The sequence below is a fragment of the Colobus angolensis genome, unplaced genomic scaffold (genome assembly GCF_000951035.1).
Source record: "Colobus angolensis palliatus isolate OR3802 unplaced genomic scaffold, Cang.pa_1.0 Scaffold39, whole genome shotgun sequence".
Classification (NCBI taxonomy): Eukaryota; Metazoa; Chordata; class Mammalia; order Primates; family Cercopithecidae; genus Colobus; species Colobus angolensis.
In genome coordinates, this window is record NW_012117265.1 from 365446 (window position 1) to 377826 (window position 12381).

General features: G+C 58.4%; 2 protein-coding genes across 4 annotated transcripts; one reads left to right on the forward strand and one right to left on the reverse strand.

The window, feature by feature from the left end:
• The first annotated feature begins 294 nt into the window (after positions 1-294).
• On the forward strand, positions 295-5719 carry PRDX2 (peroxiredoxin 2). 2 transcript variants are annotated; one of them, XM_011954713.1, is made up of 6 exons: positions 295-590; positions 1060-1171; positions 1267-1420; positions 2344-2466; positions 2648-2778; positions 5308-5719. In XM_011954713.1, exons 2-6 carry the CDS (start codon positions 1069-1071, stop codon positions 5403-5405), a joined length of 609 nt encoding a protein of 202 aa, XP_011810103.1. In that variant the 5' UTR covers positions 295-590; positions 1060-1068; the 3' UTR covers positions 5406-5719. The 2 variants fall into 2 exon arrangements, with proteins under 2 accessions (XP_011810103.1, XP_011810104.1); XM_011954714.1 differs by having other exon boundaries at positions 5375-5719.
• A 3189-nt stretch (positions 5720-8908) lies between these two features.
• On the reverse strand, positions 8909-10749 carry JUNB (jun B proto-oncogene). 2 transcript variants are annotated; one of them, XM_011954718.1, is made up of 2 exons: positions 10306-10749; positions 8909-10215 (listed from the first exon to the last, which is right to left on the reverse strand). In XM_011954718.1, the coding sequence occupies exons 1-2, from the start codon at positions 10456-10458 to the stop codon at positions 9415-9417; spliced, it is 954 nt and encodes a 317-aa protein (XP_011810108.1). In that variant the 5' UTR covers positions 10459-10749; the 3' UTR covers positions 8909-9414. The 2 variants fall into 2 exon arrangements, with proteins under 2 accessions (XP_011810108.1, XP_011810107.1); XM_011954717.1 differs by having other exon boundaries at positions 8909-10749.
• Positions 10750-12381: the final 1632 nt, after the last annotated feature.

Here is a 12381-nt window from a genome sequence, read left to right on the forward strand (position 1 = left end):
CCAGTGCAGAGCTGGGTGGAGATTTGCATCCCGCGGAAGAAGGTCCCTTTGCAGCCAGCAGGAGAAATAGGGCAACGGGGAGCCTATGGACATCGTCACCCCCGCCGCCTGAGGTTACCCTTTAGATGCTGCAGCCTCAGCTGCTCCCAGGTGTCACCTTCGCCCTGCTGGCCGAAGTACTGATAGTCCTGGTAGACCTCCGCCAGCGGCAGGAGTAGCAGAGGCGCCAGTAGCAGCGCCGCCGGGGTCCGGGCCATCCCCGACTCCAACGGCACCCAGCGCGCTCGCAGGCAAGAGTCGTGCGCGGAGTCTGCGGCGGCCGCATTACCCCCGCGGGCCGGTGCAGTGGTCCCGGCCGAAGGCAACACGTCTCCCCCCGGCGCCCGCAGGCACATGGACCCGGCCGCACGCTCCCCCGCACCTGAGGGTGCAGTGGACCCGACCGCTCCGCTTGTTCGCTCCCTCCCCTGCGCAGCGCAAGTCTTGGTTCGGGCCAGGCATAAAAGGCTTCGCGGCCCAGGGCTCACTTGGCGCTGAGAACGCGGGTCCACGCGTGTGATCGTCCGTGCGTCTAGCCCTTGCCCACGCAGGTATGGACACCCGGAGTGCACCTGGCGGGAGGACCCCCTTCAAGCTGCTTTGGCCGGATCCTGACCTCAGTGCTGGCCGCCTTTGTTTTCCATCCGCTGTAGTGGTCTCCTTTGTCCTTGCGGAGGAAACCGAGGCCACAGCCTTGCAGCGCAGGCCGGATCGCCCTGTTCCCCGCCCCCTGCTCGAGGGGGCCTCACTGTCTCCTTCTGAACTTGGGGCTTGCGACACCGCGCTCTGGCCGACTCGCTCGTGGGGGGCTAGTGGCAGTGGCTGGGTCACTCGTGCTCTGGTCAGGAGGGCGGGTCTCCGGCAGCCTCCGGGCTTGGTAGACCCAGTACCCAGGAGGGTGAGGGTTGGTGCTGTCGCCTCCGCCGTGCTGACTCAGTCACAGGGCCCAGCACGCAGCGCGACCTTGGGGTGGGAGGACAAAGGGTCTTCCCGGGCGCACTGACCGGACAGGGGTCTCAGCTTTCAGTCATGGCCTCCGGTAACGCGCGCATCGGAAAGCCAGCCCCTGACTTCAAGGCCACAGCAGTGGTTGACGGCGCCTTCAAAGAGGTGAAGCTGTCGGACTACAAAGGTGAGCGCAGCCCGGAGCGGACCCAGGTAGAAGCAGAAGCGGGGTCGTGCTTGAGAGAGGCTGGGCCCTAACTCCTCTTTGTCCCTCCTCCCCAGGGAAGTACGTGGTCCTCTTTTTCTACCCTCTGGACTTCACTTTTGTGTGCCCCACGGAGATCATCGCGTTCAGCAACCGTGCCGAGGACTTCCGCAAGCTGGGCTGCGAAGTGCTGGGCGTCTCGGTGGACTCTCAGTTCACCCACCTGGCTTGGTATGAGCAGAGGCCAGAGAGGGAGGTTGCAGCTAAGCTCACACCCTCGGGTCCGAGCTGTGTGGCTTCGTGACCATTGCTCAATCTCTGGAACCTGCGTTTCCCCATCTTGAAAATAATGGAAATATTGCCGCCCAAGTTGTTTTTTTTTTTTTTTTTTTTTGAGACAGAGTCTCGCTCTGCTGCCCAGGCTGGAGTGCTGTGGCCGGATCTCAGCTCACTGCAAGCTCCGCCTCCCGGGTTCACGCCATTCTCCTGCCTCAGCCTCCCGAGTAGCTGGGACTATAGGCGCCCGCCACCTCGCCCGGCTAGTTTTTTGTATTTTTTAGTAGAGACGGGGTTTCACCGGGTTAGCCAGGATGGTCTCGATCTCCTGACCTTGTGATCCGCCCGTCTCGGCCTCCCAAAGTGCTGGGATTACAGGCTTGAGCCACCGTGCCCGGCGCCGCCCAAGTTTTTAAGGATGGCAGTAATTAGCATTTGGCAGCTAGTTGCCTGACACATAGAGTTGCAGATGCAACTCAGATGCAACTTTATCTGCTCTATCTACTAGTTCCCAGGAGGGAGGCTGTACTGCCCTATTTCATAAAGATGGAAACTCCGGTTCACCGAAGTGAAGGGCTGCACCCCATGACACAGCTAGAGGATGATGGGGACTCTTCACACGGGCTCTCTGCTGGGTGATGCTGCAAGTTACAAGCACATGTGAAGCCACTTAGCTGGAGCGTTGCCTCTCAAGCTTAGTCTTCCCAGCTGTGGGAAGTCCTTGTACCCAACCCAGGGTGGGGTGGGTGAGGCTCCCAGCAGCCTACTCTAAAGCCCCTTATCTTTGGCCTCCAGGGCTTATCACATTGGGCCCACAGGGTGAGGACCGGACTGTACCAGGCATCCTGAGGCCCCAACTCTGTCTTCTCTACTCCCAGGATCAACACCCCCCGGAAGGAGGGAGGCTTGGGCCCCCTGAACATCCCTCTGCTTGCTGACGTGACCAGACGCTTGTCGGAGGATTACGGCGTGCTGAAAACAGATGAAGGCATTGCCTACAGGTACTGTGGGACCCTCAGCCCGGCTCATGGAGACCCCCCATTCCTGTGGTGCTGGAACCACTCCTGTACAATGTCTTCTTGGCCCCCAGCCCTGTGGCTAGTAGCGGGCGGTTGGTAGTCCCTTCCTTGTCTCTGGCAGTGGGAGCTCCCAGCTCCTCACTGGGAACCCTGATGTCTTCAGGGGCCTATTTATCATCGATGGCAAGGGTGTCCTTCGCCAGATCACTGTTAATGATTTGCCTGTGGGACGCTCCGTGGATGAGGCTCTGCGGCTGGTCCAGGCCTTCCAGTACACAGACGAGCATGGGGAAGGTGAGCAGAAACATACATGACACATGGGTACATACTCAGTACCTCTGTCACTCATGCAAACATTCACTGCCTGTCCTCTGACCTATCTAGATGGGTGTTAGGGCCCCAAAGAAGATTCAGCTCAGGGGTTTATCTGCAGGAAGTTTCTAGTGTGGTAGGAGACAAATACCCCTGACATTCAACCAAGGTGGACAAAGGAGCTGGGCTCACTGGCTCACGCCTGTAATGCCAGCACTTTGGGAGGCTGTGACGGGTGGATCACCTGAGGTCAGGAGTTCGAGACCAGCCTGACCAACATGGTGAAACCCTGTCTCTACTAAAAACACAAAAAAATTAGCTGGGCGTGGTGGCATGCGCCTGTAATCCCAGCTACTTGAGAGACTGAGGCAGGAGTTCTCTTGAATCTGGGAGGCGGAGGTTACAGTGAGCCGAGATCGTACCATTGTACTCCAGCTTGGGCAACAATTAGCCTGGCTTGTGAAGTGTACCTATAGTCCCAGCTACTCAGGAGGCTGAGGCCGGAGGATCGCTTGAGCCTGGGAGGTCGAGGCTGTAGTGAGCTGTGATTGCACCACTGCACTCCAGCCTGGGTGACACAGCAAGACCCTGTCTCAAAAAACAAACAGGCCGGGCACGGTGGCTCACGCCTGTAATCCCAGCAGCATTTTGGGAGGCCGAGGCGGGCGGATCTCAAGGTCAGGAGTTTGACACCAGCCTGGTAAACATAGTGAAATCCCGTCTCTACTAAAAATACAAAAAACTTAACTGGATATGGTGGTGGGTGCCTGTAATCCCAGCTACTTGGGAGGCAGATGCAGGAGGATTGCTTGAACCCGGGAGGGGGTTGCAGTGAGCCGAGATCGCACCACTGCACTCCAGCCCAGGCCCAGTGTGAGACTCCATCTCAAAAACAACAACAACAACAACAAAACCTGTAGGGGTGGGGCAGAGGGACAAAGATGGGGTTAAAGGAGCCGAAAAGACAGAAAGATGCTGTGTCTCATGCCTGTAGTTCCACCTGTTCTGGAAAGTGAGGCAGAAGATTGCTTAAGCCTAGGAGTTTGAGACCAGCCTAGGCAACATAGCAATACCCCATCTCTTAAAAAAGAAAAGAAAAGAAAAAGAAAAAAGAGGCCAGATGTCATGGCTCACACCTGTAATCCCAGCACTTTGGGAGGCCTAGGAGGGTGGATCACCTGAGGTTGGGAGTTCGAGACCAGCTTGACCAACATGGAGAAACCCCGTCTCTACTAAAAATACAAAATTAGTGGTGGTGCATGCCTGTAATCCCAGCTACTTGGGAGGCTGAGGCAGGAGAATCACTTGAAGCTGAGAGGCAGAAGTTGCGGTGAGCCGAGATCGTGCCATTGTACACCAGCCTGGGCAATAAGAGTGAAGTGAAACTCTGTCTCAAAAAAAAAAAGAAAAAAGAAAAAGGAGAGGTGGGTGGCAAAAAGAAATTGAAGAATTAAGAGTAGGAAACACACCAACTAGAAAATACCGAACTTGGCTAGGTGCAGTGGTTCACGCCTGTAATCCTAGCACTTTGGGAGGCCAAGGGGGGGGGGAGTAGATCACCTGAGGTCAGGAGTTCGAGATCAGCCTGACCAATATGGTGAAACCCCGTCTCTACTAAAAGTACCAAAAAATTAGCAGGGCGTGGTGGCGGGCACTTGTAGTCCCAGCTACTCAGGAGACTGAGGCAGAAGAATCGCTTGAACCCAGGAGGCAGAGGTTGTAGTGAGCCGAGATCACACCACTGTACTCCAGTCTGGGCGACAGAACAGGACTCTGTCTCAAAAGAAAGAAAAAGAAAAGAAAAAGATAAAATACTGAACTTGGCTGGGCATGGTGGCTCACACCTGTAATCCCAGCACTTTGGGAGGCCAAGATGGGCAGATGACTTGAGGTCAGGAGTTCAAGACAAGCGTGGCTAACATCATCTCTACCAAAAATACAAAAAGTAGCCAGGCATGGTGGTGCACCCCTGTAATTCCAGCTACTTGGGAGTCTGGGGCACAAGAATCGCTTGAACCCAGAAGGCAGAGGTTGCATGAGCTGAGATCATGCCACTGTACTTCAGCCTGGGCAACAGAGCAAGACTCTGTCTCAAAAAAAAGAGAAAGAAAAAATACTAAACTGGGCTTGGAGGGCTTCTCTTTTTTTTTTTTTTTTTTGAGACAGAGTCTTGCTCTGTCGCCCAGGCTGGAGTGCAGTGTCACCACCTCGGTTCACTGCAAGCTCCGTCTCCCGGGTTCACGCCATTCTCCTGCCTCAGCCTCCTGAGTAGCTGGGACTACAGGCGCCCGCCGCCACGCCCGGCTAATTCTTTTTTGTATTTTTAGTAGAGACAGGGTTTCACTGTGTTAGCCAGGATGGTCTTGGTCTCCTGACCTCGTGATCCGCCCGCTTTGGCCTCCCAAAGTGCTGGAATTACAGGCATGAGCCACAGCGTCCGGCTGGAGGGCTTCTGTTAATATCCACATTCCTGGGTCTGGACCACTTCCAGCATTTTCTTCTGCAACACAGGCCCTTGTTTGCTTCACCTTGAACCTGGGGCTGTAGCTTTCATGTGCATCCTTGTGTCTTCCCACAGTTTGTCCCGCTGGCTGGAAGCCTGGCAGTGACACGATTAAGCCCAACGTGGATGACAGCAAGGAATATTTCTCCAAACACAATTAGGCTAGCCAACGGATAGTAAGCTTATGCCTCTATCTAGGTGCCTGTGCTGGGTGTCCACCTGTGCCCCCACCTGGGTGCCCTGTTCTGACCCAGGAAAGGCCAGACCTGCCCCTCCAAACCCTATAGTCTGGGACCCTGGAGGGCTAGGCCAAGGCCTTCTCATGCCTCTACCTAGGAGGTGAATAGTGACACCCTCCCCCGAGCCCACCTAGCCGCACACAGGCCTAGAGGTGACCAATAAAGTATTAGGGATAGGTGTAAATCTGTGTTGGTGTGCTCTCTCCTTTCGTCCTCCCCTGCAACACCCTCCCTTCTCCAGGCTCAGACTTGGGAAGCTGACCCTGTGGTTGCTCATCTTCGCCACACGGTGGCGGTCTTATCACATGCTCAGTGTCTGCTCTTTTCCTCCTTGAGCTCAAGGCGGTTTCCGAGGAGTAGGGCATGCCTTTTGTCCCTTGCAAATCCCAGGATGCCCTACATCCAGAAATCTGGCCATACAAGGCAGCGCCCACATTTTGTCACCAACCAGCCTGGGTTCAAATACCATTTAAGAGCTGTGATCGTCTCTGGGTCTCTTCAACAGTAAAATAGGACTGCAAACCCAGATCACTATGCACGTGGTGAAAGTTGTAGGTGATGAGTTATGTGAAGCTCGGGGCCGAGGCCCTTGTGTGGGGCCCAGTTCCTAGTTCCTAAGATGGCTTCCTCGAGCTGGAAGGAACCCAGCCCAGTCTAGTCTTATGGGGAAGAGGGTGGGGACCCAGTCTTAAGAGCAGAACCAAGAATGAAAGCCTGAGCTACGTGCAGAGTGCAGAGTCCCTGCTGTGAGCTCTGCCCCACCCCAGGCTGGAAAGATTGCCTGTCTGCCCCTGGGGTGGGAGGGTGGCAGTTAGGCTAGGAGGCAGGTATTAGCAGCGAGGCAGGGTTCCCAGGGGTGCAGTTTAATATTGTGTGCGTTCAGGCAAGTAGTTTTGCTATTCTATGCCCCAATTTCCTCCTACAGAACAGGGCTAACATGCTCATTTAATCCATGGATCCACTATTAATGCTGGTACCCACCTAATACCCTCTAAGGGTCACTCATCGCCCTTGGAATTTAATCTACACTCCTCCCCAAGGCCCCTGCTCAGTCTCCCTTAACATCTGCCCTTCAAATTATAGACACGCTGGCTTCCCGCTGTTCTTTCACAGGCTCACCTGGCTACAAAAATTTTGCCATTTAAGAGCTGCTCTCAGCTGAGCAGGGTGGCTCACGCCTGTAATCCCAGCACTTTGGGAGGCCAAGGCAGGCAGATCACCTGAGGTCAAGAGTTTGAGACCAGCCTGGCCAACATGATTAAATCCTCTCTACTAAAAATATAAAAATAAAAATTAGCCTGGCATGATGATGCACGCCAGTAGACCCAGCTACTTGGGAGGCTGAGGCAGGAGAATCGGTTGAATCCTGTGGGTGGAGGTTGCAGTAAACTGAGATCGAGCCACTGCACTCCAGCCTGGGTGACAGAGGGAGACTCCATCTCAAAAAAAAAAAAAGAAAAAAAGAAAAACTTGTTACCTCTGATGCTGTTGTTACCCAGGATTTTCTCAGGACCCCACTTCTTCAAATCTGTTGAAAAGTCACAGCCACGCACGATGGCTCACACCTGTAATCCTAGCACTTTGGAGGCCGAGGCTGGCAGATGACCTCAGGTCAAGACTTCAAGACCAGCCTGGCCAACATGCCGAAACCCCATCTCGACTAACGATACAAAATTAGCCGGGCGTAGTGGCAGGCACCTATAATCCTAGCTACTTGGGAGGCTAAGGCAGGAGAATCGCTTGAACCCAAAAGGCAGAGGTTGCAGTAAGCCAAGATTGCACCACTGCACTCCAGTCTGGGTGACACAGCAAGAATCTGTCTCAAAAAAAACAAAAAGAAAAAGTCACTGAGAGACAAGCCCGGTGGCTCACACCTGGAATCCCAGTGCTTTGAAAGGCCAAGGCGGGAGGACTGCTTGACCCAGGAGTTCCAGACCAGCCAGGGCAACATAGCAGACTGCATCTCTACAAAGGTAAACAAAATTAGCCAGGCATAGTGGTGTGTGCCTGTAGTTCTAGCTAGTTGGGAAGCTGAAGTGGGAGGATTGCTTGAGCACAGAAGGTCTAGACTGCAGTTAGCTATGATTGCACCACTGCACTCCAGCCTGGGCAACAAGGCAAGACCTGTCTCTAAAACATAAAAAAGAAAAAGTTGCCCCATTAAAGGTCCATGTTCCCACTCCATTTTACAAAGCAACTTTCCTCTCTGCCCCATCACTGCCACCTTGACCTGTGTGTGTGTGTGTGTGTGTGTGTGTGTGTGTGTGTGTGTTTTCCTCTTACTAGCACTTAACCACCACCTCCGAAGAACCATGCTTGCTTGTTTATTTATTGTCTTGTCTGGAGTGGTCCAGGCTGTGTCTCCAGGGTCTAGTTGTTCTAGGTACTGCACAAATGAATTGATGAAGTGTCTGTTCCACTCACCCTACTGCCTGTCTGGTTTCTCTACCTGTTTTTCTCCACTGCTCTGGGGGCTTCCAGCCCCGAAGCCGGCCAGACTCCCTCCAGACGTGCCAGCAGCACCCGCACCCGCACCCCCACCCCCACGTGTCCCAGCTGCGCGGGAGGGAGCCCAGCGCGAGGGCGGTGGCGGCGCCCAGCGGCCCGAGCAGCCGTCCCGGCAGGACCAGACCTGGCAGTCGCCCCGCTCCTGGCCTGGCACCCGGGAGGGGAAGCTGGCAGGCGGGCGCCGCCCTTCCTGGCGGGGGTGGGGATAGAGGGGACGGCGTCGGCAAAGCCGCCCAAGCAGCAGCAACCCTCCGCCCGGGTCAGGTCAGACGGAGGGGGCGTGGGCGCGGCGGGGCCCAGGCGCCAGTGTCTTGAAGGTAGCACAGAGGTGGCTCCCGGGGCCCAGGAGCGCTGCCCGCCCACCGCGGGCCCTCTGGACCCAGGCCTGGGGCTTTCCGTGCCCGGGCAGCCGCCTGCCCGGGAAAATCCCGGCCCCCTTCCCGGCGCTGCGGCCCTGCCCGGCAGAGCGGGGGAGGGGATTCCCGGAATCTGCCCAGAGACCGCGGTCGCGTCACTGGGCAGAATCGGTCCTTGTATGGGCAGCGCTTCCGCTGCGTCAGCGGGGAAAGCCCCGGCGCGCGCTGCTGGGCGGGGCCGCGCCTGCGCGCTCCGCGTCTCGCCCCGAGCACCCTGCCCTCAGCTACTGGGTCCCTGGACTGCGTCCCGCGCCCCAACCATCCAACTCTGGAGATCTGGGGACGCGGGAAGGGTGGGACTCCCGGGTTGGGACCACAAGATGCCTGCGCAGAGCCGACGAGGGGGACACATACAGGACCGAGCCACCAATAGCACTGAGCTGGGGGCAAACCAGTGGCTTTTTTTTCCCTCCGCCCTCCCAGCTTGGAAAAAAAGACAACAGAAATTAATAAAGAACAAATTTTTTTTTTTTTTACTTAAATAGATTCAATAAAAAGAACAAACACACACACAAACACAAACACGTCTTAAAATAAACTCTTTAGAGACTAAGTGCGTGTTTCTTTTCCACAGTACGTTGCAGAGAGGGGAGGGCAGGGGGCGGGAGTCCCCTTCCCAATGTCCCCGCGGGCTTGAGTACCGGGCGGCGGGGCCAGCTCCGCCGCGATCGCCCCCTCCTCCCCTCCCTGTTAAATACACAAATATATTATATTCAATATGAATCGAGTCTGTTTCCAGCAGAAAAAAAACATACAAAAAAAAAGTGGAAGGGGGGCTTGTAAACGTCGAGGTGGAAGGACTGGGCGCAGGGCGGGAGGGCCGGAGTTCAGTGTGGTTTGCGGCGCCCCCAGGTCCCAGGGTGGGTGCCCACCGCCTGCTCCCTGGACCCCAGTGGGAGACGTGCGCCCAGCCGTCCAAGCGAGGGGGTGTCCGTAAGGGGGCAGGGGGCGCTCAGAAGGCGTGTCCCTTGACCCCAAGCAGCAGCTGACAGCCGTTGCTGACATGGGTCATGACCTTCTGTTTGAGCTGGGCCACCTGCTCCCGGAGGAGGCCGGCGGTACTCGACAGCCCTGCGTTCTCGGCCTTGAGCGTCTTCACCTTGTCCTCCAGGCGCGCGATGCGCTCCAGCTTCCGCTTCCGGCACTTGGTGGCCGCCAGCCGGTTCCGCAGCCGCTTGCGCTCCACTTTGATGCGCTCTTGGTCTTCCATGTTGATGGGGGACACCGGCGGCGTGGCGTCCCGGCTGCGCGCCTCCGGCACGGTCTGCGGTTCCTCCTTGAAGGTGGAGGCGCTGCGGCCCAAGCCCAGCTGCGCTGGGTGGCCACCGGCGAAGGGCGGCGCGTGTGGGAGGTAGCTGATGGTGGCCGTCGGGTATGAGCTCCCGGTCCCGACGGCAGCCCCGGCGCCTCCCGCGGACGCAGAGGCTGGGGAGTAGCTGCTGAGGTTGGTGTAAACGGGAGGTGGCTCCGGGCCCGCGTAGACGCCCCCGGGCCCAGCCGGGGGCCCCCCGCTAGCGCCCAGGGACACGTTGGGGGGCGTCACGTGGTTCATCTTGTGCAGATCGTCCAGGGCTTTGACAAAGCCGTCGGCGAAGCCCTCCTGCTCCTCGGTGACGCCGCCCCCTGCGCCCCCCGCACCTCCACCGCTGCCACCCCCGCGGGGGTAAAAGTACTGTCCCGGGGGTGTAGGCGTCGTCGTGATCACGCCGTTGCTGTTGGGGACGATCAGGCGTTCCAGCTCCGAAGAGGCGAGCTTGAGAGACGCGCCGGTGTCCGAGCCCTGACCAGAAAAGTAGCTGCCGCCACCGCCGCCCTCTGGGCCGGGTCCCCGAGCCCCAGGCGCTTTGAGACTCCGGTAGGGGTCGGCCAGGTTGACCGCCAGGCTCGGTTTCAGGAGTTTGTAGTCGTGTAGAGAGAGGCCACCAGGGGCCCGGCCGTATCCCGTAGCTGTGTATGAGTCGTCGTGGTAGAAGGGCTGTTCCATTTTAGTGCACATCCGGGCGGCCCAGGCGGTCTGGGGAGGGTCCCTGCGGGGCCGCCCCGGGCCTCGCTGCAGCGAGCGGCGCGCTCTCCGCTGCGGTGGCCGGACTGGGTGCCTGGTCGCGCGTTCTCGGGGGCTGGCGCGGGCGGGGAGCAGCCAGCCGGTAGCTGTGCGCAAAAGGTCTGTCAGGCTTCCCGAGCCCCCGTCGCCCTCTCCGGCGCGATAGCTTTCCTGGCGTCGTTTCCCCCAGCTCCCAGCTCCCTGCTGGCTCCGAGGCTGGCCTGGCCGCTCTCAAGGTCCCAGCCGCTCAGCCTGAGCCACACGCCTTTATACCGAGCTAGTCAGCCACGGAAGTGCGCTCCGATTGGCCGTCGCCAGAGCCGGGCCCCCGCGCCCCCCTCTTCGAGCGTGGGGAAGGGGAGGAGGCGGCTCGCGTCACTGTCAGGAAGCGCGTGTCCTTGTAAACAGCGGCCACGGGCCGGGTGGCTCGGCGGGCCTGCAGGGGGAGGGGTTCAAAGGACCCCGGGGTACGCATGGAAGGAGGTGCTGGGGGGCCCAGGCACATGAGTGAGGGGTTTCAGGGAGGAGGATGATTTCTCTGAAGTCCACTGGGACAAATACCAGGACCTGGTACGCAGCAAGTAGGGTGAGGATCTCAGAGTGTGCGAAGAAACCCCTAAGGTACCCAGAATACGAGAGGGGTAGGAGGACTGACAATTCATTGGGAGACCCCAAAAAGCAGGAATGAGGGTTAAGCACGGTAAATCGGGAGGGGTAAGGAGACACCTGACCCAGGAATTGACTGGGGGTCCCGGGCACAGAAGGATGCAGGACTGGAATTTTCACAGGATGGAGGAGGGGAGAGATCAAAAGGGACGAGTGGGCGGAGCTGCACGACCCATTAAATTGCAAGAAATGAGTAGGGTCCAGGAGCCCATGGGAGGGTCTGAGGGGTCTCCCGTAATTGGGAAGGAGGAATTAGGGGAAATCTAGATATGCAGAAAGCGAGTAAGCGTCCTGCGGTACACTGAGGCAGGTAAAATATGCAGGGTAGAAGATGGAGACATGTCTGCCAGAAACTGGGGACCACTGGGGTCATCTGCGAAGCCCGGATTAAGGAGAGTCAGAAGGGTCCGGACACTAAGAGGATACTCAGTTGACATGCGAGGAGGGGGCTTTGAGGGTCCCGCGCGCCAGGACTGCTGGATCTTCCACGACTGGTGCTCCCCCTCGTGGGTAACCGCCTAGGCATCTGTATTCTCCGTCCCCCATCCTAAAACCCTCCCCTATTGACCCTGGGCTTTGCCCGACACCGTGTTGGCTCCTGGAGCCTGGACCCAGCCCGACGGCTGGGGCGCGGTCGCCCAACCCCACTCCCTTCCTTAGAAACAGGCTGGGGAAAGAGCGCCGAGGCAGGAAGTGTGGCAACAGCCCCGGGGGAAGGAGCCCGGCCCTGTCTCCGTCACTTGGATCCTACGGGACCGTGCGCCCCGCCCTGGGTCCCGCCGCATCCTGCGCCTCGGAAGAGGAACCTGGGCATGCGAGCCCCCGCGGAGGCCCGGGTGCGTGGAGCCTGCCCAGCCGCGGAAGCCTCCAGCCACCATCCTCTCCCCTCAAGCAATGGTTCCGCCCGCGGCGCCTGCAGGGGACCGCGGAGGCAGGCAACACGGGACTGTTCCATTGGCCCGACGGCGGGGGACGCAGTCGAGGAGCGGGGCCTGGTCGCCATGGCAACAGGCGGGAGTCCGCAGGCAGGACTGAGGGCGGGGCGGCCCCCAGAGTGTCTCCCCGCCGCCCATATTAGGGCACAGGAAGAGGTGGGACCAGCGCTGTCCTGGGGCCCAGAGCCAGAAGTGGGGAGCCCGAGTATCTGCCAGGACCCAGGGCGCGCCTGGGCCCCCGGACTGCTAGTCCCGACCAGCCCCGACCGCCGCCCCC